The 24,230-nt window shown below is 44.0% G+C and overlaps 2 protein-coding genes across 3 annotated transcripts in view; one reads left to right on the plus strand and one right to left on the minus strand.

Moving 5' to 3' along the window:
• The window catches only part of slc39a10 (solute carrier family 39 member 10), a 32,775-nt gene extending 22,366 nt beyond the window's left edge, over window positions 1-10,409 (plus strand). For both annotated transcript variants that reach the window (XM_085764515.1, XM_085764516.1), the window contains 7 exons: window positions 1,431-1,606; window positions 2,051-2,215; window positions 2,338-2,446; window positions 2,558-2,878; window positions 5,945-6,025; window positions 8,266-8,456; window positions 8,649-10,409. In XM_085764515.1, the coding sequence (XP_085620641.1) occupies window positions 1,431-1,606; window positions 2,051-2,215; window positions 2,338-2,446; window positions 2,558-2,878; window positions 5,945-6,025; window positions 8,266-8,456; window positions 8,649-8,801 (1,196 nt within the window). In that variant the 3' untranslated portion in view covers window positions 8,802-10,409. The remainder of the gene's footprint in view (window positions 1-1,430; window positions 1,607-2,050; window positions 2,216-2,337; window positions 2,447-2,557; window positions 2,879-5,944; window positions 6,026-8,265; window positions 8,457-8,648) is intronic.
• A 2,814-nt stretch (window positions 10,410-13,223) lies between these two features.
• Window positions 13,224-24,230, minus strand: part of dnah7 (dynein, axonemal, heavy chain 7) — a 72,709-nt gene continuing 61,702 nt past the window's right edge. The window contains exons 61-65 of the mRNA XM_085764242.1: window positions 23,799-24,029; window positions 21,640-21,792; window positions 18,951-19,128; window positions 17,190-17,293; window positions 13,224-13,495 (exon numbers count right to left, since the gene is read on the minus strand). Of these exons, the coding sequence (XP_085620368.1) occupies window positions 13,289-13,495; window positions 17,190-17,293; window positions 18,951-19,128; window positions 21,640-21,792; window positions 23,799-24,029 (873 nt within the window). The 3' untranslated portion in view covers window positions 13,224-13,288. The remainder of the gene's footprint in view (window positions 13,496-17,189; window positions 17,294-18,950; window positions 19,129-21,639; window positions 21,793-23,798; window positions 24,030-24,230) is intronic.

Here is a 24,230-nt window from a genome sequence, read left to right on the forward strand (position 1 = left end):
ACTTCATACTACATTAAACATTTTGTCCTCTGTGATGAAAAGAATCACAAACTTTTTCTTCGCTCTCTGTCTTGTGCTGTTTTGAGCCACGTCCCGGCCCGACAGCAGGACTGACACTTAAAGTGATTGTGTTACCTTTCTGACTTCGTCTCCTCTGCTTCTTGTCGTGTGTCCACGGCCTTGAATGAAAAATGAGGCGAGTGGAATTCTGCTGAAATGTCACTTTGTGTTTCCCGCTGTCGGCATCATGTGTCAACACAAGGACACGGGGGATTGAAAACCTCTGGAGCATAGTTTCCTTCACTTGTGAACAGGATGAGAGAAAGGATTTTAGCCAGCAGTCTAATGACGCTGTTAGTGTATCTTTACTCTGAACACTGGAGCTGGCTGCTTAAAGTTGCTACAGCGTTTCAACCAAGGTTGCTGTCTTTGCTACATTGTCTACATTTGATCCAGTTAGTCCTGGTTTCACTCTGCATTAACGCAGTGAGCCAAATAACTTTTTATGACATATTGATGCCAGGTCCTCCTCATTGCCTACGTATGCTGCATCTCCCTACACTTGACATTGATTGGTTTGTAAACAGGCGCGCATATGAAGTACACGTGTCACCAGAACTCTCCTCAAATTAGCAAAGTAGCGATCTAGGAAGATGGATGGACGTTCCGTTACGACGTCGCTACCAGAAGCATCAACACCACGCCCGATATACGAGCCTAGTTCTGATTCAGATGAATGTCGTCTTCATGCGGAGGCTTTATCGCTGACGGCTCCTTCGTCCGGAGAGACCAATGAGTCGTATCACATATCACTTCTTGAAGGCTCTTTAACATATATTTGGATGTTTGTCTTGCCTTCCGGCAATGACCAAAACATCTGTAATGGGCTCCCTAGGTTGAAATCCATGTGGTTTTACCAGATGTTCCCTCAGTTGTCTTCCAGTGATGTAACTAGGTTTTGAATTTGCACAATATCACCTCTACCTGGGACCGGTAGAAGGGGCGGGGCAAGCAGTGGTTCATTTACATTTAAAGGGACAGGCACTGAAAGCAGCCGTTGTGAACAGGGCTGTTTAGAGAGGATGAAAAGAGCTGTGATGTTTGATCCTTGGGGTATTTTGACCAAAGCATGTCACAGACATGTCTTTAAGACACCTGGGAACTATTTTAATTTGTGGAAAGGCATGACATGTCTCATTTAAAGGTTCATAAGTCTGAACCATTGAAAAAAAAAAAAGCACACTGCAAAAGTCCAAACCATGGTTTTATTTTGGCCCGAACCGAGTCCAACTCTTTTGGTTGGACCAGATTTCAGGTCCTTGGTCCGGGGGAGCTTTCACATAGAAAAAACATCATTTGGCTTCGGGGTCTGGGCCCCTGCTGCTTGTTGTCATGTAAATAACAGTCGTCCATTCTGTGTCTTTTTCCAGTGTGGGTCTGGACCTGGGGCTTTGTGTCCATCACCATCATCAGCCTGCTGTCTCTCCTGGGCGTGGTCCTCGTCCCCATCCTCAACCAATCCTGCTTCAAGTTCCTGCTCACCTTCCTGGTGGCGCTGGCAGTGGGCACGCTCAGCGGCGACGCTCTTCTCCACCTGCTGCCTCATGTGAGTTCACCACAGACACAACGTCCGCACACTGGAGGACACACTTTAGTGAAACATGGGACACCGAATCAGCCAATAGAAGTCCTCCAGAAGTTATTTCACCTGCATGTTGACAATATCCGTATAGACTTTATATATTTGAACCATCCTGTTGCTGACTCGCATATGTTTGATAGTTAAATCATCAGAATTTAGCAAACAACCACAAATTAAAGCATTTCCTTAAAAACCTCTCTTTGATTCCTTCAGATTTTTGTGTCTATAAACCTTCATCCTGCTTCGGCCACACTGCTGCTTCTCCTCCTCTATCCAGTGTTCTCCCTCTCAGTGGGAAGGAGCATTAGGAGTTTGATCTGTCGTTCTAGGAGATAAAAATCTGATGTCCTGATAAATTTGTTATCCGTCTCCGCCTCACAGTCGTCTTTTGTTCTTCTCTGTGTTCAGTCTCAAGGGCAGCACGACCACAGTGAGCCGGGGAAAAGCCACGACACTGATCTGGTAACGGAGTTTGATGGAGTCTGGAAAGGGCTCACGGCTCTCGCCGGCATCTACCTCCTCTTCATCATCGAACACTGCATCGGCATGTTCAAGCATTACAAAGACCAAAGGGTAAGTTGAGCGTGACCTTGCCGAATGGACGAGGCTGCACCCCAGTTGTTACCACTTCTCAGCAGCCCAGTGCTTTCTCGTCTGTGTTTATTGTGCGTAAACGTGTGCGTCTCTGCTCACAGGGCATGAAGAAGTCGTGCGAGGAGGGGAAGATTGGCAGGAAGCTCTCAGATCACAAGTTAAACCGGCGCTCGGATGCAGAGTGGCTGCACCTGAAGCCGCTCAGTGAAGGTAAGAAGTTGAGAGGTCACGGCTCACGGCCTGGCCGAAACGGGCTCCGTCTCTACAGGACATCGCTCACACAACGTCTCCTCTCTCTCTCTCTCTCTCTCTCCGTCCCAGACCCCGACAGCACGGCCGTCTCCTGCGACAACGGCCACAACGACACGCAGCTCACCGAGCTCCAGACGCCGGACTCGCCCACCAACAAAACGCCGCTGGCACCTGCCAATTCCGAACAGGAGCAGCACTCCCCCGCTAAGGAGAACGGACGCAAGGCCAAGCAGCACGGCCACGGGCACAGACACTCCCACGGCCACGGCCACTCCCACGGAGGGAACTGCCACTCAGACCAGGAGATGAAGGACGCCGGTATAGCCAGCATCGCCTGGATGGTCATCATGGGCGATGGCATGCATAACTTCAGCGACGGCCTGGCTATAGGTAACTAACAGGGCTCGAGTTGTTATGGAGACGGCGCGATTGTTCTCCTGTCGCCTATTGATGGGTAACGACCGAGGCAGGAGCAGATGCTATTGATCCCTGATTGGCTGATTGGCATTGAGTGCACTGTAGTTACCGTGGTATGAAAAACGTTTCAAATGAACGTCCCACCTCACAGGCAGCTGCTGTTTTTTATCTCCATCACCGTGGTTTGACAGTCGACTTCCTGCAGCTTTAATCTCACATCAGAGAGAGAGGGACGATCAAGGTTTAAAATTGACATAAACTCATCATAAAACGCCAATAAATCCATCAAATAATGATAATAATCCTGTCATTTCCTCTCATGCTAAAAATAAGTTGCCAGGTGGAAAATGCTACATTTAATGTTAAACCCAGGATCACAGTAGTAGTCCACAGTTCATATGGCACAGTATGAGAGAATAACCAATATTGAGAGTCTGTTCAGCGGTTGCTGTGCATTCACACCAAAAGCATCATGAGTGTCGTAGGCAGCCGGCAGCTGTTCATTTTCAATAGACGCTGGCGTCGAAGGGCGTCTGGCGCGGTGGCGGCGCTGAGCTCATAATTGCGGTCTTCGGTTTCTCGGAGCCGTCTGATTTCTCTTTATTCACGTAGAGAGTATAATGAATAGTACAAAGTGAAAACAGGAATGATAGTATGTGGTCAGCCTAGATGGACAGATCCTGCAGCACAGTGTGAAAGCCCTGCCCCTTCCATGTCAGCGATCAGAGCGTCCGCAGGCGCCCATGGTGCTTTTGGTGTCAACGCACAGTTTGTCTGAAGTAGAGCTGATGAAAATAATCACTGAGTTTGGTACTTTTAGTTTGTTTGACACGGTTCCCCTTAGTGATTCAACTTTTTACTATTATTTCCAGAACAGCCAGACGCGTCTCAGTCACATTAAAGTGGAATGTATCTATTAAAGAAATTAATTGGAAATTAAATATTGGAACAATAAGTAGAAGGATTTATAACAGCGCAGTGGCCTGGGAGGCCCTGCTGGCTTCTTCCCAATTCTGTATTCCCGTTTGATTTTGTTTTTTAAATGTTATTTAATCCAGAAACACAGGACTCTAGAGGAGAGAGTAGCAGCCCTGTTATGACCACTGGTTTTAATTATTACAACTTTTTTTTCCTCAGATGTGTTTTTTTTCTCATTGTGGTGCAGTTCACAAAACTAAAATACCCTTGAGCCGCGTGTGCTGTTGCCATGGAGAAGAAGCCAGAGAGAACTAAGCTGAGAACTGTAGATTGTGTTCTGGCAGCACTGTGATGTAGCTCTTGTCTGAGGCCTTGTCCATACGAGCCCGGGTATTTTTGAAACCGGAGTTTTGCTTCGCGTCCACACCAGTGGTGTAATAAAAACACTCCGTACACACGCAACCGTGAAATCCGCTACCAAGTGACGCAATGCACGTGTGGAAGGCTGTTTTAACCAATCAAAATACAGTGGAAACCGCTTATGGATCAAAAGGCTTGGGGCGGAATCATTTCTATACAAATGCTGTTTAAATAATTCGTCATAAAGAAATCCGCTTATAGTGTTCATTTTTGGTCATTTTATGGATGTAAACATGCGCAAAAACCATTTCAAAACTACGTGTTATTATAGCTTTATTTCACAGACTCCAAGTCCAACAATTAAATATTAATTAATTTAATAAAAATGTGTAGCCTATTTATTTTATTTTCGGCGGTGTCCCTTTGACGTGCACTGCTGCAGCAGCCTGCACATGTTGCTGCGCTGTGTCTTGACTCTTGTGCTGTGTGTTGTTGTGCGCTGTGTTGTTGTGCTGTGTGCGTCACCTGGCTGCTGAGCCACATGACTGTCGGTGCGGCGCAACTCTTTATCACTGGCTGTTGTGTTGTCTGTCAAAACATGGATGAATGAAACATATCCACTTTATATCGACCGCGGACGTCACGGATACATTTTCGGCTTTTGGCTCGTTCCTCATCTCCGCATAGGCTCTTTTTATCACTACATGACAGCAGCGCGACCCCCCCTCCCGTCGTCGTACCCGGGACATAGGCTATTGCCTGTTCATTCATGAAAATCATCCCGAAAAACTCTCAATCAAACAAGGTGGGGAATAAGAAACTGCAGCGCTACTGTAGTAGTTCTGTAATTTTAAAAACAGCTGATCTGTAGCGTCACTTGTTACTGTAATGATGCTGTGTGGAAAACCAGCTGTGGTCTGTGATTGAGGGTGAGTTTGGAGCTGACAAGAGGATCGCCCTGACGACCGTTTCGTTATATTTTTCTCATCGAAAAACTATACAAATAGCCTAGCATTTAGATGATGTAAAAAATAAAAAAAATAAAAAAAAAAAGTGATAAAAATCCACTTTGTCACCTCCATTTTTGCGAGCTCACCTGCAAACCGCTGCAAACAACCTCTGCGGGCTGGCAGTGTTTACATCAGCACGTGTGCAGCTATGACGTAAACGAGTAAAACAATCACGGTTGCAGTGTCCACACGCACCCGGTGAAACCAACCCCGGCCGAAAACCCCACCCTGGACCCCGGTTTCAAAAAACCACGGTTTCAGGGTTCCAAAAGCACGGTTGCATGTGGACAGGACATACAACCGGGAACATATGTTCACGGTTTCAAAAATACCCGGGCTCGTGTGGACTAGGCATCAGTGGGTCATGTGACAGATTCTCCCTGAAATGCACCTTGAGAGATGGATTCACCTTCTACAGTGGAGCTCCACCTCAGCATAATGTGACTCTGTCTCTGTGGGACTGTTGCTCCTCCCACTTCACCGCTCTGGTTGTGTTTGGTTCCAGACTGGCCACATCTCAGTCATAGAAAAGAAAACACCAGCTCACTCTCATTGTAATGCTGTTGTGTATTGTGTCGAGGGTTCCCACACCGAGTTAACAGGTTGTGACTAGTTAACGGTTACTATGGTTACCTGATTAAAACCCGCACTCATTAAGCCACTGCCAGACTTCCAGTGAAATTCAGCGAAAACAGCGGGAGATGGGAAATGAATGCTGAAAGTGATATTGAACTATTTCTTGTCTCTACAGGTGCAGCGTTCAGTGCGAACCTGACGGGAGGCATCAGCACATCTGTGGCTGTTTTCTGCCATGAATTACCTCATGAACTTGGTAAGCCGAAGCACCAAATGCAAAAAAAAACAAAAAAACCCTTAACAAAACATTAAATTAATACCCACCACACACAGCACATGTTTGTTTCGACGAGAACAAAGCCGTTGTTTTGCAAAAGGCTGTTTGCTCAATTCACTGCACAGAAACCTGAATGCGTTGTGTTGTCTCCCGACCATCCGTCCCCTGAAACCTGTTCAAAACCCAGTGGTGTCAATAATCATCATTCTTCTCCTTCTCTGCAGAGAAATGTACTTTTTCTTTTTTTTTTAACTAGATTAATGGCTTTCGTCTGACAGCAGTGAAACGGCCTGTCAATGTGTCCGTCAGTGACGATGATGCAGCGCGCCTGGCACACATTGTTCAGTACAGTCAGACTCAAAGATGGTACAGCAGCCGGCGCGTTCATTTGCATTCGAACATGTTCTCTCCGAGGAGCCTTTTGACTCAGTTTGATTCAGCAACAGCGAACAGTTTTGTTCCATGTTTTATTTTTTCCTCTCCGCTCCTAGTTTGTTTATAGTGAGAGGAAGTGGCGGTGGCGGTGGCGGTGGCGAGCGCGGGGGTGAAACAGACAAGACAATGGGGCCATCCATTGTAGATCAGTACTAATGATGTCTCTCACCGCGCCACAGTTTCAGAGCCTCATTTGTGCACTTGAAGAATAGAGCAGTGTCCATTATGGCAGAGCGAACCGGTGAATAATGGACTGTGTTTGTGTGCCCACTTCCCCCTCGTCGTGACCAGCAGCAGCCTGTCCCGCTGCGTCCAGGGGGAAGATGTGAGGAAAAGGGGTAAAAACACACTTGGCAAAACAAAAACTCGCTTCGTCGTCGGCGATGTTTGGCACTCAGCAGGTTGAAGTGCCAAGAAATCAGCTGTTTAGGCTTCGAGACCATATAGAATAAGCGCTTGAGCTTTGATTCGAACATTTATGTGATTTATGGTTATTTTTTACACACTTGTACTCGAGTTTCCAGATGGTTAACTGCAGCACAAGTCCCGTCCAAGCGGCATGTGAACGCTTGTTTGATCGTTCTCTTTCTCTGTCTCTCTCTTTTTTTTTTTATCCTCTGCAATTTCACATTTCCTGTTGATTCACAGCCCATTTTTGAGCGGCACTCGTTGTCGTGCCTTCGCCCCCATCGGGCGACTTGTCAGACAAACCCAGCAGTTTGACAAGTACACCTCTCAGCTCCTCCTGAACACAAAAGCCGTCCCCCAACTGGCAGCTGGATGGCAAAGATGATGATTATGAGGCGTCTTTAACCACCCAGAGTGAAGCTAATTGGCAGTGATGGGTGTGTTAATTGCGGTAGATGAGGCGGTGGCAGGCGTGTCTGTGTGTCTGAAGGACTGGAACTGGGGAGGCAGGAAACGCCACAGTGAGGCGAGGCAAAAAAAAAAAAAAAAAAGAGCCATTGAAGTGAGGTGTGTACCGACTGTCTTTCTTTAACTTCACCCACTTTTTCTCCGGCTTTGATTGATGGATGAGAGCAGACTGGTAATATATTCATTGTGGTAATTAGCGAGGAAAAGAGGCCGCTTGTTACACAGAGCAGGAAATGTAGGCCACCCCCTTTTCAGTATTCATCTCTCTTTCCAAATCCAGGGCGTTTCCGCTGAGACTTGGGCCTCTTCCCGCATTTGGCCCGGCAATGATTGAAGAGGGTAGAGAGGCTACGGCATGCATATGTAATCATAAGTGTATCGGCGGGGGGAGTTAAAGACATATTTCTTGGAAAGAGCAGCTCCTGGTCTGTTTTTCACCTACTTGAAGACAGATAGCGGTGGCAGGTGTGTGGAGGGAGTTTGTTTTGAACAGGTTCACCTCATCACCGCAGGCAGAGTCAGAATAAACTGGAAGAAAGAAAAAAAAATACAGTATATATATATATATATATATAAATATATATATATATATATATATATAAATGAAACACGCAGCGTGACATGTGCCAAGCCTTTCACCGAGGGGTTTACATGCAGCAAAGTGCACGTCACTCTGCAAACTGTAAACAGAAATTGGACACCGCGCTGTCACCGCCGCAGCTTTGCACTTTTTTTTTTTTAACTTCCAGCGCTGGTAAACAACTCGTCAGAATGATTCGGGAGCGGTGCATGATAGGATGCAGTTTTCCACTGAATAGACAAGATACACGGAAATTGCCGTAATGGTGTTAAAATGAGTGTGTGTCTCTCCCCCCCTCCCCCCTCCCCCCTCCTCCCCCGGCCGACAGGTGACTTTGCGGTGCTGCTGAAAGCCGGCATGACGGTGAAGCAGGCCATTGTCTACAATCTGCTGTCCGCCCTCATGGCCTACGTTGGCATGATGATTGGCACCGTCGTGGGCCAGTACACACACAATGTCACCAACTGGATCTTCGCCATCACAGCTGGCATGTTCCTTTATGTGGCTCTGGTGGATATGGTAAGTTGGCACGGTGCATTCAACAGCCCCAGAGTGATAATTGCCCCCTCCCTCCTCCTCCTCCCCCCGCCAAAAGCATTAGCTTAACTTTCACTTTCTCCTCTCAGTCCTGTTTCTGCTTCCTGATCTGCAATGCTAATTCCTGGAAGTCCTTTCTCTGATCCCAACCGGTTACTGTCTCTTCTTTCGTAGCTGCCAGAAATGCTCCACGGAGACAGCGAGGACCACAAGCGCTGCCAGCTGGGACACTTTATCCTGCAGAACCTGGGCATGCTCACCGGGTTCGGCATCATGCTGCTCATCGCCATCTTCGAAGACCGCATCGTTTTTGATTTTGGCTTTTAGTAGAGGAGAAGGAGATAGAGAGAGAGGGGGGGTGGGTGGTTGTGGGGTGGGAGCTGGATATTCCAGTATTGTTCTTCTTGGCCTTAACATGCTTCGTTTGCAGTGTATCGGCCCAGTCTTGCATGCAGTGTGAGTCTCGTTCATGGCCCGTACCTCCGCTCCGAAACACTCGACGGTAGTTTTATGCATATCCCCCAAGACTCCGCCGGTGATGTTTACTCTCTGCGCCACTGTCACCTCTGCTCCGTCGGCTCCAATCTGCCCGCTCCCCGCGCAGCAAAACAACAAGAACCGAGGCCGCGCTCCAACCACGAAAAAAAACAAACAAAAAAAAACACACCATCACCGCTCTGAACCCAGTCAACTCCATCTGAGGGAACCGGGCCGTAGATGCGGAGGTGGTTGAGGAGCCGCAGTGGTGCAGAGACGCAGCAGTCACGGCCCAGCAGTCCTCCACCTATCCATCATCACCTGTTGTTAGCGTGCCGCCGCCGCGCCCCCTCCCCCCTCCCCTCCCACGTCCTCGTCTCTCATCCGCCCTGTGCTGTGTCCCATCATCCATGCCTCGCACATCTGTGGTGTGTTGTGTGTGTGTGTGTGTGTGTGTGTGTGTCCCGCCTGCCATCCATCACCAGCTGTGGATGTCATCACGCCGTGTATCAAACATCTCGTGCCTCCGTGTGCCAAGCCCTGGCCGCTGGAGCAGCACCACAGCTGCCTGCAACCGCACAAAGAGACAGTTCAGCTCGCTCCAACATCTGGAGTTGAACCCTCCAGCTCGTGCGGCTTTACCTGTAAAATGTTTTTCCACAGCCTTATGAGCTGCAGCGTCAAAACAGAAACACGTCACCCAGACTACACATGGGAGACGATCGAAATGAAAACGGCTCTGTTGTTATTTTGCTGCGACTTCCATTCGTTGGCTTTGAGTTGCGTTTAATTGTCAGATCATGTTGTTGGGATTATTAATTGTAGTTCATAGTGATAACTAACACAGCTGCCAAAGCCTTTACAAATTAGCATTTTCAAAATATTTCTTTTTTCTTTTCTTTTTTTAGAAACTAGACGTCACAAGTGTCTGACCAACTCCTTTAAAGGGTTTGTTGATCTGTGGCCAAATGAGACATATCCCTGTTAGGCCTTGATATTGTATCTTTCTGTATAAGAATCAGCAGCTTCAAAAATGTGAAAAATGAGTTTTTATTCCTCATCACAAAGTGTTGTAGTTTACTAGATTCATTTAGGGTGGCTCTTTGAGTTCCTATACGGTACTTTGTCTGATGGGACCTTCCTGCAGTGGACATGCAATTACAGTAGGAGGCCGAGGTGTCGCACTAATGCAGATTTCTTGAAGTACTGTAAATACATGAGGTCTTAATAGTGTCAGTAGCTCAGCAGAGCAGCTAAAAAGCAAACGTTTGTTCCTGCTAATAGTTTAGAAGAATCACCGAACTTCCTGACAATCACAGACAGACCAGGCAGAAGACGGTACTCTTGTTTGGCAGCAAGGTGATGTACAGTGTGCTTTCAGAAGAGCATTCCCTGCACTTGTAGTGGATGATCAACCCAGGTTGTCAAACCACAGGATCAATCTTATTATTATTTTTATTATTATTATTATTATTATTTTAATATTTTACAAGCATTCCTCATGTACCGGTATGTTCGGTGTTAAGATTAAAGTCAATCTGGTGACTGTGCCAAAACTAGCCCCAATGTGGAATTTCAGTGGCTGGTGCTTGACACCTCTCCTCTCGCCCAACCCCTAACCTTCCCCCTGACCCCCCCCCAATGCTAACCCTTTCCCGCCCCCGCCCCCGACATTCCATTGGCTGTTCTGCGGCTCAGATGCTAAGCTAGCGATCCCTAGCTTCAGCTGCTGGAGCACACGGATACTGTGCGTGGCTTCATTTATCCTGTCACTGTGTGACATCCATCGTCTATGTCTTAACTGGCTGTAAATCATCGTCGGTCACATTGAGCTCACGTTATCGATCTGACTGATTCATGCATGAAGCATGAGTGAAACGGTACAGACGTCGTGTTGAGTGTAAAATTGTTTTCATTCTTTGTATTGCAAAGTTAAACTATTGACATCCTTTGTTACTTTTTAAATGAAGTGAGTGTGAAGATACGGTGACGTAGTTTGGGGCGTAGTGTGACAAGTGTTACCAGCCTTTATTAGCTAAAAGCAAACATACAGGTGGCACCCTCTGAATCCTCAACAGGCATTTTTTTTGTTTCACCTTGTGTTAATATTTGAAGTGCAAAAAATTATTAAGCACGACTTGAATGTAATTTCACTCTGTTCTTACATGGAATAAGCTTATCTGCTGTCTGTAAACCAGGAGCTCCTCTCTCAACTGTGCTGTCATGTATTTGATAAGAGCCGGTGACACCTGAGACACTACGCCTCAAATACAAAACTTCTTCACTGTTTGTTGGACAAAAACTGTCCTTTAAATGAACGTCTATGATTGTTTGCTTTTTTTTTTTTTTTTTTGCTTTGTTGTCTGTAATTGTTTAGGTAATCTGGATATAAAATGTAAAATGTGACATCCGTGCTGTTTGCCTGTCTGTGCATTCTCCCCATTGCGAAAAAAGGAAATAAACTCTGAAAAGATCCCTGATTTGTGATCTCTGAAGGAGGTTTGGTGTCATGTTAGATAGACAACTCGTTAAGTCCTCAGCAGCATCTGTCAGCATCACTTCCCTGCCTCTGTTCCTCTCCTGCTTCACTTTGCAGTTCCCAGATCAGCAGGTTTAGGAACGCTGATTCTTAAATATATGCAAAAAAGCTCAGTGAATGGAGCGTAGATGTAGAAAGTGAATGTGCGGGGTGCAGCTGAGACACTGCAGTGTCCTGGCTGCTGTAAGAGCTGTCATAGCTCGCTAGCGCTGCATAATGAAGTTACCGGCGTGGTCTGAATGTATTTCTGCAATCAGCAAGCAAACCTCTCCGTAAAAAAAAAAAAAAAAAGGTGCAACGTGGTGAAATAAATAACTGGTGATGTGGCCTCTGTAATGTTTGGGTGCATTTCAACCTGCTGACTGTCGACTCGACAAGAATATCTCTAAAAAGCGTTCACAAGAGGACACATTTTGTTCTTCAGCCTCTGAGCTTCAACACATTCAATTTAAGATAAAATATAGATCAAACCCTTGGCTGTAACTTTAGTAGGTTTACTACAGCAGATCCATGCCAGAGTTTAGAGGTTCAGACGTGATTGGACAGACCATATCAATAATTTGTGGTCAAACCTTTACAGTGAGTGACTGAAGACTTTGACCCACAGACATCAACAGACGCTTCTTCTCCTTCAGTTCTTCCTTGTTGTGGAGTCTCCTGGTCTTCAGCAGGTGAAATGCAGCTCAGTCAGACTGAGACCAGGTCAAAGCCTCAGACAGTAGAAAATGTTCCACCTGTTCACCCTGAAAACAAGCTTGTGTTGCTTTGGCCCTGTGTTTAGGATCACTTACCTGCTGAGTGATGAAGTTTCTCCAGTGGGCTCAAATGTGTTTTGTTGAATCTAAGCACAGAGTGACCCCCCCCCTGCATCCTTCTGCCTCCAAGTTCCACTGGAGCCATACATAACATACGTAACAGAACCAGCACCATGTTTGACAGATGAGGTGCATCATGGGTCAAGAGCTGTTCCTGTTGTCCTTTTCCCTTTTCTTCTTTCTGTTGTCTGGACAAAAGTCGATTCATGTGTCATCAGCTCAAAGAACTTTGTTCCAGGTCTCCTCTGTGTGTCCCTGCAGTCAGACCTTTGCTGTGAACGCCCTGAGGTTCTGATCAGGTCTTCTCTTGATCAGTGATGAGGAAACTGGTCCACCATGGTCCTGCAGAGGACTCTTGACCCACTTTGCATTCATACAGAGGCTGGTACTCATCAGTCTAATAAAGTTGTTTACCAGCTATTTTATATCTTTGAGAGTTTGTGCTTTTTGTTGAGCCTCATTATCCTCTTCACTTGCAAACTGACAGACTCTAAATAGTAACTCAACACTGAGCAACATGTGAGCTCATTGAAGCAATATGCACCTGCCCAACAAACATTAAGCAGCCGTGTGTCAAAATACTTCCTTTCACTATGAGAACTTTGTTTTCAGTTCTTCTATCCTGACATCGTTATTCTCATTAAAGCACAGACATGGTAGTTTACTGTAGCATAAAATATTTAATGTAAAATAGGAAAATGCTGAAGCTGAGAACCTGAAGAACATAAACTGTAGCATGGACTGTAAACGCTCACATGAACAGTGCTGGTTCTGCCTCAAGGTTGTTCCAGCCAACTGGAACATCACAACACATAAATCTAATGAGCTGGAGGCCACGCTACTGAACGCGGGCCTGGTATCACACCGTTTCTACCACACCACTGTTGTATACGAGGTAGAAAAAGGCAGAGACGGTGCCTTTTTATGCTTTTAATCACAGTTACAGAGTTTGTACTGAACCAAGTTGTGAAACAAACCAGAGTCTAGGAGCTGAGCTGGCAGAGGAGCGCGACCCCTCGTCTGATCCAGTGCTCGGCGGGCACGTCGGTGTTGAGCGTCATGGCGATGACATAATTGGTGGAGTGGCCAGTGGTGGACAGGGTGCCGCGTCGCTCGCTGGTCTTGTAGACGGGCACCACGTAACACATCCTCTGCGGGATGTCCTGACGCTTAATGGGCTTCAACCACATCTGACAGAGAGAGAGGAGCACAGACGGGCCATCAGGGTCAAATGACACTTATTGCAGTCAAATATTTTCAAAGGAGAAATTCAAATCCTTAGGACGAATGCATGAAGATGGATGCGGTTGCATAAAAAAAACAAAAAGATCAGATTACTATTAGAGGTCAGGACAGAGAGACTAACCTGGATTTAAATCAAATATTACCTTACAAATTGTAACTTTGGGGACATAAACTTATAAAACAATTGCATTAACAATGAATATTCCCTTTGGGCTATTAACAAGTCTTGGTTATGCAAAAGGGATAAACTGGGCCACTCACAAAAAAAACAACAAAAACATCTTACAAGGAGGGAAAAAACAAAAACAGTTTGTTGAGTTGCAGCCAGAAGAGCACTGATCTGGTTTCATAATGGGCGCCTCTATGAAGATTTGCATTTCAAAGCCAGCCACGGCCTCTGTTGTGTTTTTTCCCCAACAAATAATAAACACATTTTTAATTAAGTTCTGGTCTTGTCAAAAAACTGATTCTGTTAATAACTTGCCCTGAAATGTCGGAATATTAAAAAAGTCAGTCTGGTGCATTATTCATAATCACTTGAACAGCGAAGATGAGAGAACAGAGGGAGGGAAAGAAGAAGAAAATAAAGAAAACTTGATCAGTCCTCGCTCTTAGCCACCGGCACTCTGTTTTCCATCACTCCGTCAGTCTACTTTCATATAGCATATCAAATTCAATTAACACGAGGATGAGAGAGGCAGCCCGGCTTCCTACAGGCGCAATGTGAAAAGTGCTGAAGCTGCTCTGTGTTGAGTCCAGAGAACAAGGAGCTGTGAACATCCTCCTGGGTGGAGCTGCAGCTACTGCTGCTTGTTCTTCTTCTCCTTGGAGACTCGCAATATTGGTCTCTGATTAAAAAAAAAAAAAAAATCCTTGTTGGAGTTTACAAGCTGAATAACGCTGAAATCTGCCCATTTTTAATAATGTGAGATGAGGATCCGATCTCTGTCTCTTTCTGACACCCAGAGGGATTCACGGGAGCTGAATCAATACACCTCCTCTTAATATCAGAAGGTGTGTTATTTTTACTCTGGTATTTTTACACTACCAAGTCATCTCACAATAAGGCTTAATAGTCTGCCTCACTGAGGTGCCAAAGCCTCACTTATTAGTACTTTCCTTAAAATTGAGTTTCAGTACTTCTTTACCAAAAAAAAAAAAAGTTATGAAAACAAAAGATTCCAATCTTGTATTCAGCTCAGTGTTCTAAGTCATAACCAAGAAAAGTCCAAAGCAACTGCCAGTCTGACATAGGCCTCTAATTGTCTAAACACTTAATTTTCTATCAAATGTCCCATCATTCTGACAATTCTTGCCTCCTATGGTCAGAATGATGGTATTTATTTATTTATTTATTTTTTAAAAATCCTGCCTAATAGTGTATTTGGTTTTTTTCCCAAAAGATTTTGCACTGGTTGGTTGGGCTTAGGCAATGATGAAAGGAGTTGGTTAAGTTTAGTAAAAAGACCAGGTAGAGGCTAGACAGGCCAGATAGACAGAGCCTTGGGATTTTCTTGGTTATGACTTACAGAGCATTGAGCTGGATACAAGTCTGAGCGCCTGTTTTTGATACTCTGACCTGTGAAGCAGCTCTCCTCAGCCAACCTTTTGGCATTCGCTCTTTTGAGATTTTTGTTATTGCCTCAGAAGTTAAGTGAAAGGACAAAGTGCAGTTTCAGATTAAAAGAGAGTAAAATACAAACTAAACTTTGAGTTTGAAAACATCCTCAACTTTGAGTAACAAGAAAAAAAAAACTTGAAATGTGCTCATCTACATTTCTATGACAGCTAAGCAAACTCCATCTGCCGATGAAAAACAAGATCTCATCAGCAGCTCCAGAACATTTACTAAATGGAGCCTGAGAAGTGTTTGTCACACGACATGTTTGGTAAAGTTGTGTTGGAGGTAGCCCAGCTCCAGACGTCCTCATCAGTGCTTCCATCTTGAAGCGATTCACTACGTTTAGTACATGGAGTGGGAATTGGGCCTCATTCACCAATATCTTCTTAAGAACCTTCTTAGATTCTTTCTTAAGTTGTTCTTAACAGGTTCCTTAAGAAAACCCTACGTCAGATTCATCAACGCGTTCGTAAGCCTCAGAATTGTTCGCAGCCGTGTTCCTACTTGATGAATGCCATCTCCTCGTAAGTTGAGGGCGTGTGCCAGGTGAGTCTAATTAACATAGGATTAGCATAGGTAACGGCCCCATCAATGCCCATAAAAGGGCATGAGACTGCAGGGCCGTGTGCACACAGCACCCACAGGCACTGAGCAGAGAAGGTGAAGTGAGAAAGAAAGTTGAAATGCTCAAATGAAAATCTGGGAGGGAGCACCAGACTCCAAACATAAAAAGAACTTTAGTAGTGAAGTGGCGCTACTGCGGCAGGAATGAAACAAAGAAACAAACAAAAGGCTTATATTTAGTTTATATTTTTGTATTTATATTTAGGCTATATTTAGTAGCGTCAGTAGTGGATGCAGCTCTTCGGTTGTTATCAGAGAGACCACACTCTCACGTGTGCCATCATAAATATCATCATATTATCACATATGAAAAAAACAGTTGTGTGTAGTGTGAACACTTACAGTAAGTGCACTGTTGCAGCCCGCAATTAGGAAAAAAAAAATCATATCGGCAGCTGTATCCCCCCCCCCAAAAAAAAAAGATATGATATGAATTAAGTGTCTATAATGTTTTTTAAGAGACTGCAATGATTTGTCAATTATTATTATTAATATATATGATTATTAAAAACATCATAAAAGATAAGAAAATAATTCTTATTCAAATCATATAATATCATACAACTGCAGAACAAAAGAAAATGCTATAATCGGTTATTTTTGCAGAAGTCTCAGCACCTAAAAGTGCGTAAGTATACTCCTGACTGTTCGTAGATTTTGTTCTTAGTTAAGAACAAATTCTAGATAAGAAAACATTCATGAATGCCACAATCTTCGTAAAAACTTCGTAAGTAGGAGTTAAGAACAAATTTGTTCTTAAGAACGGTTCGTGAATGAGGCCCATTATTGTCCTTAAAGTGGGCTGGAGCTCCACTGTCACAGAGTCTGGAACTTTTTTAGCAGTGGGACTCCCTTCACCAGTGACTGAGCGGTGACTGTTGGCTCAGCTGCTGAGAGCTTATTAAAGGATCAGGAAACTCCCAGAAGCTCTCCTAATGTGATGACTGTAGTCAATAATAGACTGTGGAGCTGCTAAACACAGAGGAGGTTTTCTAACCAGACTCAAAGTGTGGACATATTGCTGATCATCACAGCCATATGAACAGTGATGTATTCACTTACTGCTGCACGTACTGAAGAACGGTGAGGTCACTACTTAGCTCAGAAAGAAAGAAGTGAGTGGCATACTCAGCTGAATACTGTATGTAGTTTTTTTTTTCTCATTTCCAATTCTTACTGTTAAATGTTTTGTTTTTAAGTACATTGAGTTGCCCCTGTATAAATAAAGCTGCCTCGCCTAGTGAGTAGGCATACGTCTTTGATTGGTACTGATGGAAACATAATGTCAGGCTGAAAGAGTGGAGTGAGACAGAAGGACAGTAGACTCTGTTTTTCACACGGTTTTGCTGTAGTTTTCTAATCAGTAGTATTAGTGTAGCAGGTGTTCTCCTCACCGCAGGCATGGGGTCATGCAGCACTTTGGGATAGGACTCAGCCAGCAGTTTGGTCTCTCTGTTCCAGCGGGCGCCATCCAGGAAGAGCCCTCGAATGTACACACCTGACACAAGCATCGAGAGGTAGAAGAGGTAGTGAGTGAGCGTTCACGTTACAGTCTCCTGCTTCCTCCTACAAACTCTACACAACCCAGAGCCGGGAGGAAGCCTGTGACTGCAGCACATGCGGACGCCGGCTCTTCCGGCAACCACACAACTTATTACGAAATTGACCTTAACTGACCTCTGTGAAAAAACGCCATCTTTTCATGCGGCATGTGCGCGACCCTATTAATACGGCAGGAGGAAGCCATGGGTGAGATTTAGAGATAAGTGACTCTTGGCGTCCTGTCAGTATCACACACTCAAATGCACAAACACACTGTCAGATGAGTAGTTTGGCAGTATGGGCTGTGTTCGTGTGACGGGGGCCCCAGCTGGGAGCTGATTGATGGTGAGACTGACTGAGGATCTCACAGCAGAGCTGGAGGCACAGCGAGGGGCTGACGTAGACCTTCATGCAGGCGAGAGACAGGGAGGCTTTGCTTTAACGTTACTCTCCGCCTCTCTCATTTTCAGTCAGCCTAATGTCAGTTTTCATCTGTTTGTTTCTTCCGCTCCACCCACTGCCTACGTGCCTCTTATTTCACTCTCCGCTCTCAGAGCTTGTATCCTTTTCTCATTTCCTTCTGAATCCTTTCACTCTTCAAGTACACTCAGTCCTTCCAGTCTCTTTCCTCTGCCTTTCTTATTGCTGAATATCACCTTTTCAATGGCCCTTCTAGTATCCTACTTTTTCCTTTAAAACATAGTTCAACATTTTGGCAAACTCACCTATTGCTATAATCCCTATAGTCATACGAGTAGGTTCATGACCTTTAATGGGCTTTATGCACAGCTCCACTACTTCCTGAACTTTAGCCAGCTCCTTTATTTCCTGTCTTACATTATTGGACAAACTGATTAATCTGTGTCTGACCATTGTGACTACTCAGACAGACCTGGATTAATCAGTTTGTCCAATAATGTAAAACAGGAAATAAAGGAGCTGGCTTAAGTTCAGGAAGTAGTGGAGCTGTGCATAGAGCCCATTACCAGTGCATGTTGTTTTGAGATCAGCGGGGCAGAGACATGAGCTGCTCAGTAAACACAATGTAGGTAAATGATACAGGTCCCCTGTCCCTCATCAAACTCATCAAATACACAATCCAACAACTCCAAAACACTCACCTGGACAAGTTGAGATCTGGACATTCACCACACTATGAAATAATCCTGTAACATTATGAGACAGAGTTGTTTTCAAGGCAAATGCAAAGCCAGAACTACATTCCAACACAAGTAGTTCTGCGTATTTGCTTCATGTGTACATATACATGATTATTTCATAGCGTGGTGAATGTGCAGATCACAACTTCTCCATGAGAGCGTTTTGGAGTTGTTGGATTGTGTATTTGATGAGTTTGATGAGGGACAGGGGACCTGTACCATTCACCTCCGTTGTGTTCACTGAGCAGCTCACGTCTCTGCCCCGTGGATCTCAAAACAACATGCACCAATAATTAAAGGTCATGAACCTACTCCTATGACTATAGGGATTAAGGCAATAGGCAAATTTGCCAAAATGCTAAACTATCCCTTTAAACTACCATCCCTTCTTCTCCCTGTAACCACTGCTGGTTATGGGGACTCCCTACTACTCTATCTTCAGTAGTACCCTACCGTCCTCTGGGGCCTGTTTGTATTGTCTGTCGTCCAGGACCTCGAAGTCGAAGCCCAGCAAGTCAATAGGGACGGTGTGTTTCCTGGCATAGTTCTGCTGGCTGCCTGTGAGGAAGGCCTGGGTGAAGAAGAATCCTGATACCCAGAATACAGCAGGTGTTCCCTTATCATACCAGCCCTGAACACAGGGGGACAGCAGGGCAGAGAGGAGAGAGACAATCACAACCACAGACAGACACATTTCAGATAGGTTCACATGGTTGAGCTTCGCTTCAGGTTACTGTGTGCTTTGTTCACAGTTTTTGTATTTTCATACAACAGGATAATCCACAGTGGAAAGAAAAACTGAAATGCACGTGAACAACATACACACAAAAGGGGGGATGGTGGGAGTATAACTACACAATAATGTTAAGTTGATTACATTAGCATGATAACAGGGTCTATTCTAATATTTAATATTCTAATATTCCAATCTAGGTCTAACAGATTTGTTAAAGAACTGAATCAGACTCTCAAAAAAGGCAACCTGTCTGAGTTGTAAATCTTATTTAAATACAACACTGTAATATAAAACAATGCATATTTCTGAACTATTAAGATATCTGCCAGTTTGCTTATATCAAGTAAGTTATGTCAATGTAATGTAAAAAAAAAAAAGAAAAGAAAGAAAAAACATTGCTAGCATGCTTAATTAACCTTATTCACCATCCTAGATTCAGCTACTAGAAGCTATTAGTCTATGTTTTTGCAGGTGCGTGCATAAAAATGATTCCAGTAAAGTGGTAAACCAACTGACAGACCACACTGCCATCCATTCAGATCAGAAAACAAACAGCTTCTGAACTGAAGTCAAACCCTCTCCAGCTGTGGACCCCAGGATGTAAACAGCACAAAGTAAATGAAGAGATTTCAATTAATCTAAACCAATTGAGTTCATTACTTCTGTCAAGAAGGACTTGACTCCTTTTTAATGCCACAGCCGGTGGATTTAAGTCCCCACTTACCCACAGCCATGCAAGCTGTAGCCCATTTTTTAGATCTGGAGGGAGTAATGTAAGCTCTGCATACTGTAGAAACTATACAGTCACAGTAATTGCCAAGGTTAGAGGACACTCAGTATTGGAGCTCATAAAGCTCCACTTATAAGAAGAGGCAGCTGTGGCTCAGGAGGTAGAGTGGGGCTGTCCAGTAATTAGAAGGTCGGTGGTTTTAATCCCCGACTCCTCAGGCCCGTAAAAGTGTCCTTGGGCAAGATCCTAAACCCCAAATTGCACCCGATGATGTACCATTGGTGTGTGTGTGAGTGTGTGTTAGACATACTGTTGAACAGGTGCTGTATGATTGTATGTCTGCATCGGTAAATGTAACTTGTAGTGTAAAGTGCACCGAGTGGTCGTTAAGCCTTGGAAAGTGATGTATAAATGCAGTCCATTTGCTGCAAGTGCCCTAAACCACACTTAAATAAACATGCATTCAAGTCGGGTCATCATTTTTTGAGTGTTTCCCATCCATTAGCCTGCCTGTTGGTATCAAACAAAAATATACTTGTTTGATTTATGACACGAGAAGAAGAACTTGAGTTTCTCTGACCATATGGGAAAGAAAGAAGATTCAAAAAACGTATTTAGTCCAGTGTAGCTCAAAGACAGGCAGCAGGGGCAAAGGACTGCAAACAGCTTACACTCTGGAACCATCTAAAAAAAACATCAACAGATTAACAAGTAACCTGGACATGACAAGATGTGTGTTTTCAGTCTTCATTTGGAGCTAGGCAGCAACACTCTGACCTGTTGAAGAAACTGAAAAATAATGTATTTCTTCAAACAAAATTGTTACAACAGTATGCATTTCTTAATGCGTGGATGTTTTCTGCTTAGAAAGCTGCTGCTTCAGATAAGAAAGCCAAGACTTTCCAGTTCACCCTGTGGGGAGTCAAGGGTGGACATTTCAGTTGGATAACTAGTACACACACATGTCATGCACACACAGGCACACACACACAGAATTCTTTTCACTTGGCTGAGTAATGATGAAGAGGGGATATTTCTGCGGTGGAAATAGGAACAGGAAGCATGTGAACCGACAGTGAAGTGAAGCAGTTCACTTTGCAGACTCACATGACAGACCGTGTGTCTCTACATGTGTTTCCTCCACCGACTGTGATGGATCCACATCCACCTACCTCCTACAGTACGTGTTGATAAGGAACAATGAAATACAGCCGGCCTTGTGCAGCTCGAGTGTGACACAGCTTAAGGCGGGGTTGCAGTTCACTATAGAGGCTACAGTATGTACTGGAATGAACTTTTCCATGTGATACCAGCTCCACACCTCTGAGGCCAAATAGCCGACAGGGTTTAGGAGACATTACCATTTAAGGAGTGTGTTTTTTTTTTTTTTTCCCAGAGGCAAAGCTGCTTGTTGGGTATTTGCCTCCCAGTGAGGAATGACCACAGTGAAACATTTCTTCTAATTTGATACTATAACTAGTATGACTGTGAAAACACTCTCTTCCTTCTTGTGTTCTTGGTTTTACTCTTTTAAATTATTTCTCTTTTGGCGTCAGTTTCATTCAGTCTTTTTCACTTCACTGTCTTCTTTATTAGGTTAAAAAAAGGCTTTTAAAATGAGTGATTTCTAATAACCCAAAACACACTGACACTGAAACTGAGCACCATTTCAGTACCTGAAAGAACTTGAGTCGGTCCAGGAAGTCGTTGACGTAGCTTCCCAGCGGTTTGAGGCTGGGGTAGGACTTTTTCATCCACATGCCTGGTATACGGCCCTTCAGGATGCTGCTGACCACTTCCTCCAACTCTGAAGACATTACCACCAGCCCCTGTACACACACATATACACAAAGATAAATTAACATACTGTATTTGCACACATACTGAAATCATCTTCACATTCTAAAAATGTGAAATTGTTCAGGTGCTGCATTGAATGTACGGCAAAGCTAATATGAGAGAAATCTAAGTTTGACACTTAAATACATCTCAGTGGAGATAGCTGACAGACAAGCACAGAATGGGAGCTCTTGTTACTCTACAGGGGGTCTGTAATAGCAATATGAAAGATCATGTGCTTGTTTCCCTTAGTGACTCTTTCATGTTCCCTCCAATCCAATCCCACGAGGAAGGTGCATCTCCAGAAGAGAGGAAATGTGTGAGTGATTGTTTATTGAACGATATAAAGAGATGCACATGAGTGTTCAGGGATCTTTTCTTTTCTTTTTTTTTTCTTTTTCTGAAAGTGTTGTAACTGAGAGCACTACACATATTCAAATGTGCATCTGGTTTAGTCATTTCAAATTATTACAGCTTCATTTGTGAAAACAAATCTAAAAATATACAAAAAGATGGATAAAGATATTAGGGCCTAAATAAGTGCTTTCACTTTAATTATATCTCTTGTTAGCAATTCAATGAAAAAATAGAGTTGAAAACAACTCAAAAATAGCATTTTTAAGGCTTTTCAGTGGTTGTATTTGTGAGTCTGCTAAATTGTTGAGATTCACAGCTCATCACACCCAGCACATGTGGTTTGTGCCAACTACTTAACTCTTCTACCACTTAGGCACCTTCACTCTGATTTATTTGTGGATCAAGTGACTGGAAAAGCATTGCCCACATTTCAGACTAGGAATGGTAATTCCAACACAGTGATCTAAAGGGAGTGCCGTCGCAACAGCTGCTGGATAACATTACATTTGGGGCAAACATAAATAGTGAAGAGATAATGAACAGTAATAATCTAAGTCATCTCCCTGTGTTTAAGTTAAATTTAAATTTGAGTTTTAGACCGAATCCTTAAATAAATGGTATTACTACTTTCCCATCAGCCTGAGTTGCAAAAAATGTGTCTACCGCTAATTGTTTAATATTAACATACTTATATGCTAAACTAACATGGTGAACATGATAAACATTACATTTGCATGTTGGCTTTGTTGCTGAGAATGTGTTAGGCTGCTGATGATAGTTCTTAGCTCAAAGCACCACTGTGCTGTACAGCCTCACAGAGGTGCTTGCATGGCTGTAGATTATACTGTACAGTATTTAGTCCAGGCAAAAAGGAAGTGGCTGGAATACATAATAGCACTGCAGGATCTGAGACATTGTATTTAGCAGAGTGGACCCAGTTCTTCTCTTTGCTGCAGAGGAAAAGAGCTCTTTCTGAAGAGAAGGTCAAAGCACTAGCTCATGATTTGAGGATTTAGAGAGCTGGTTCATCACAGTGATTTCCTCTGGGTCATCAACATTTCTATAAAGTATCTACCTAATTTATTTCCAGACAGCTCATTGCCTATACATTTACTTGGTGCGTAATACAAACACACTAGGTAAGGAGGATTTTATGTATTGTACTTAATTACCTCACATTTCCCAAGTGCTTAACTGATAGAAGAATTATAGTGTTAGATTAGTATTCGTCGTGTCGTATTGATGCTTACAGTATTTGATTTCTGAGGATGTATTACCAGAGTTTCCCCTTAAATCGTTCAGCAGAGGTGTGCCTTTACGGAAGAATTATTGCTTTCACTGCACAGAAATGTAAAATCAATAATAATTCATCATGTGGCCTCACTGTTCATCTAAAAACAAACAAATGAAGTGTAATTACAGTGCACTGGGCCATATATCAGGCTATAACTATTCACGTAACAAGGATCAATGGAAATGCAACCAGGATCAAGTTTAAAGACTTAACTGGCAGCCCTTAGTTCCAATATGTAAGGTGTTGCACATCTCGCACATCCATTAGTAATGGCATCCAATTTCACTCAGTATAATACAATACCCCCCCCCCCCCCCGCCCACTATCAGCACCACATGTATGCACCTTAATGGCCTTCTGGATGTTGATGCAGGAGCTTCGGATGGTTCCGAGCAGGTTGTTGAAGCGGCCCATCTCCTGCACAAGCACAGTGTTCATGCTCTGATTGTAGCTGGTGGGAAAGCGCCTCATTGCTGCCTCCAAGTCAAAGTCTCTAGGCAGCTTGCTTAGGATGTCAGCTGCCACATCAAAGACCATGTCATCTGAGGATTTGGCATCTCCCCCTGAAGAGCGGGACTGATCAGAGACACAGAACGTCAGAGGATGGATGAGAAGGGAAGGCAGGACTTATGGCTTTGACAGTTCATCATTTTTTGGGGGGGAAATTATCTTTTGCTGTCTTTGACTTGTCAAATTATGTATTCCCTTTTTTTAGAACTTTTTTTTTTGCATTGGTGATATTTTGATCCTGAAAAAGACCCTGATGTTAAGAGGTTC

Source organism: Trachurus japonicus, chromosome 21 (genome assembly GCF_045865225.1).
Source record: "Trachurus japonicus isolate A0001 chromosome 21, Traja_1.0".
Lineage (NCBI taxonomy): Eukaryota > Metazoa > Chordata > Actinopteri > Carangiformes > Carangidae > Trachurus > Trachurus japonicus.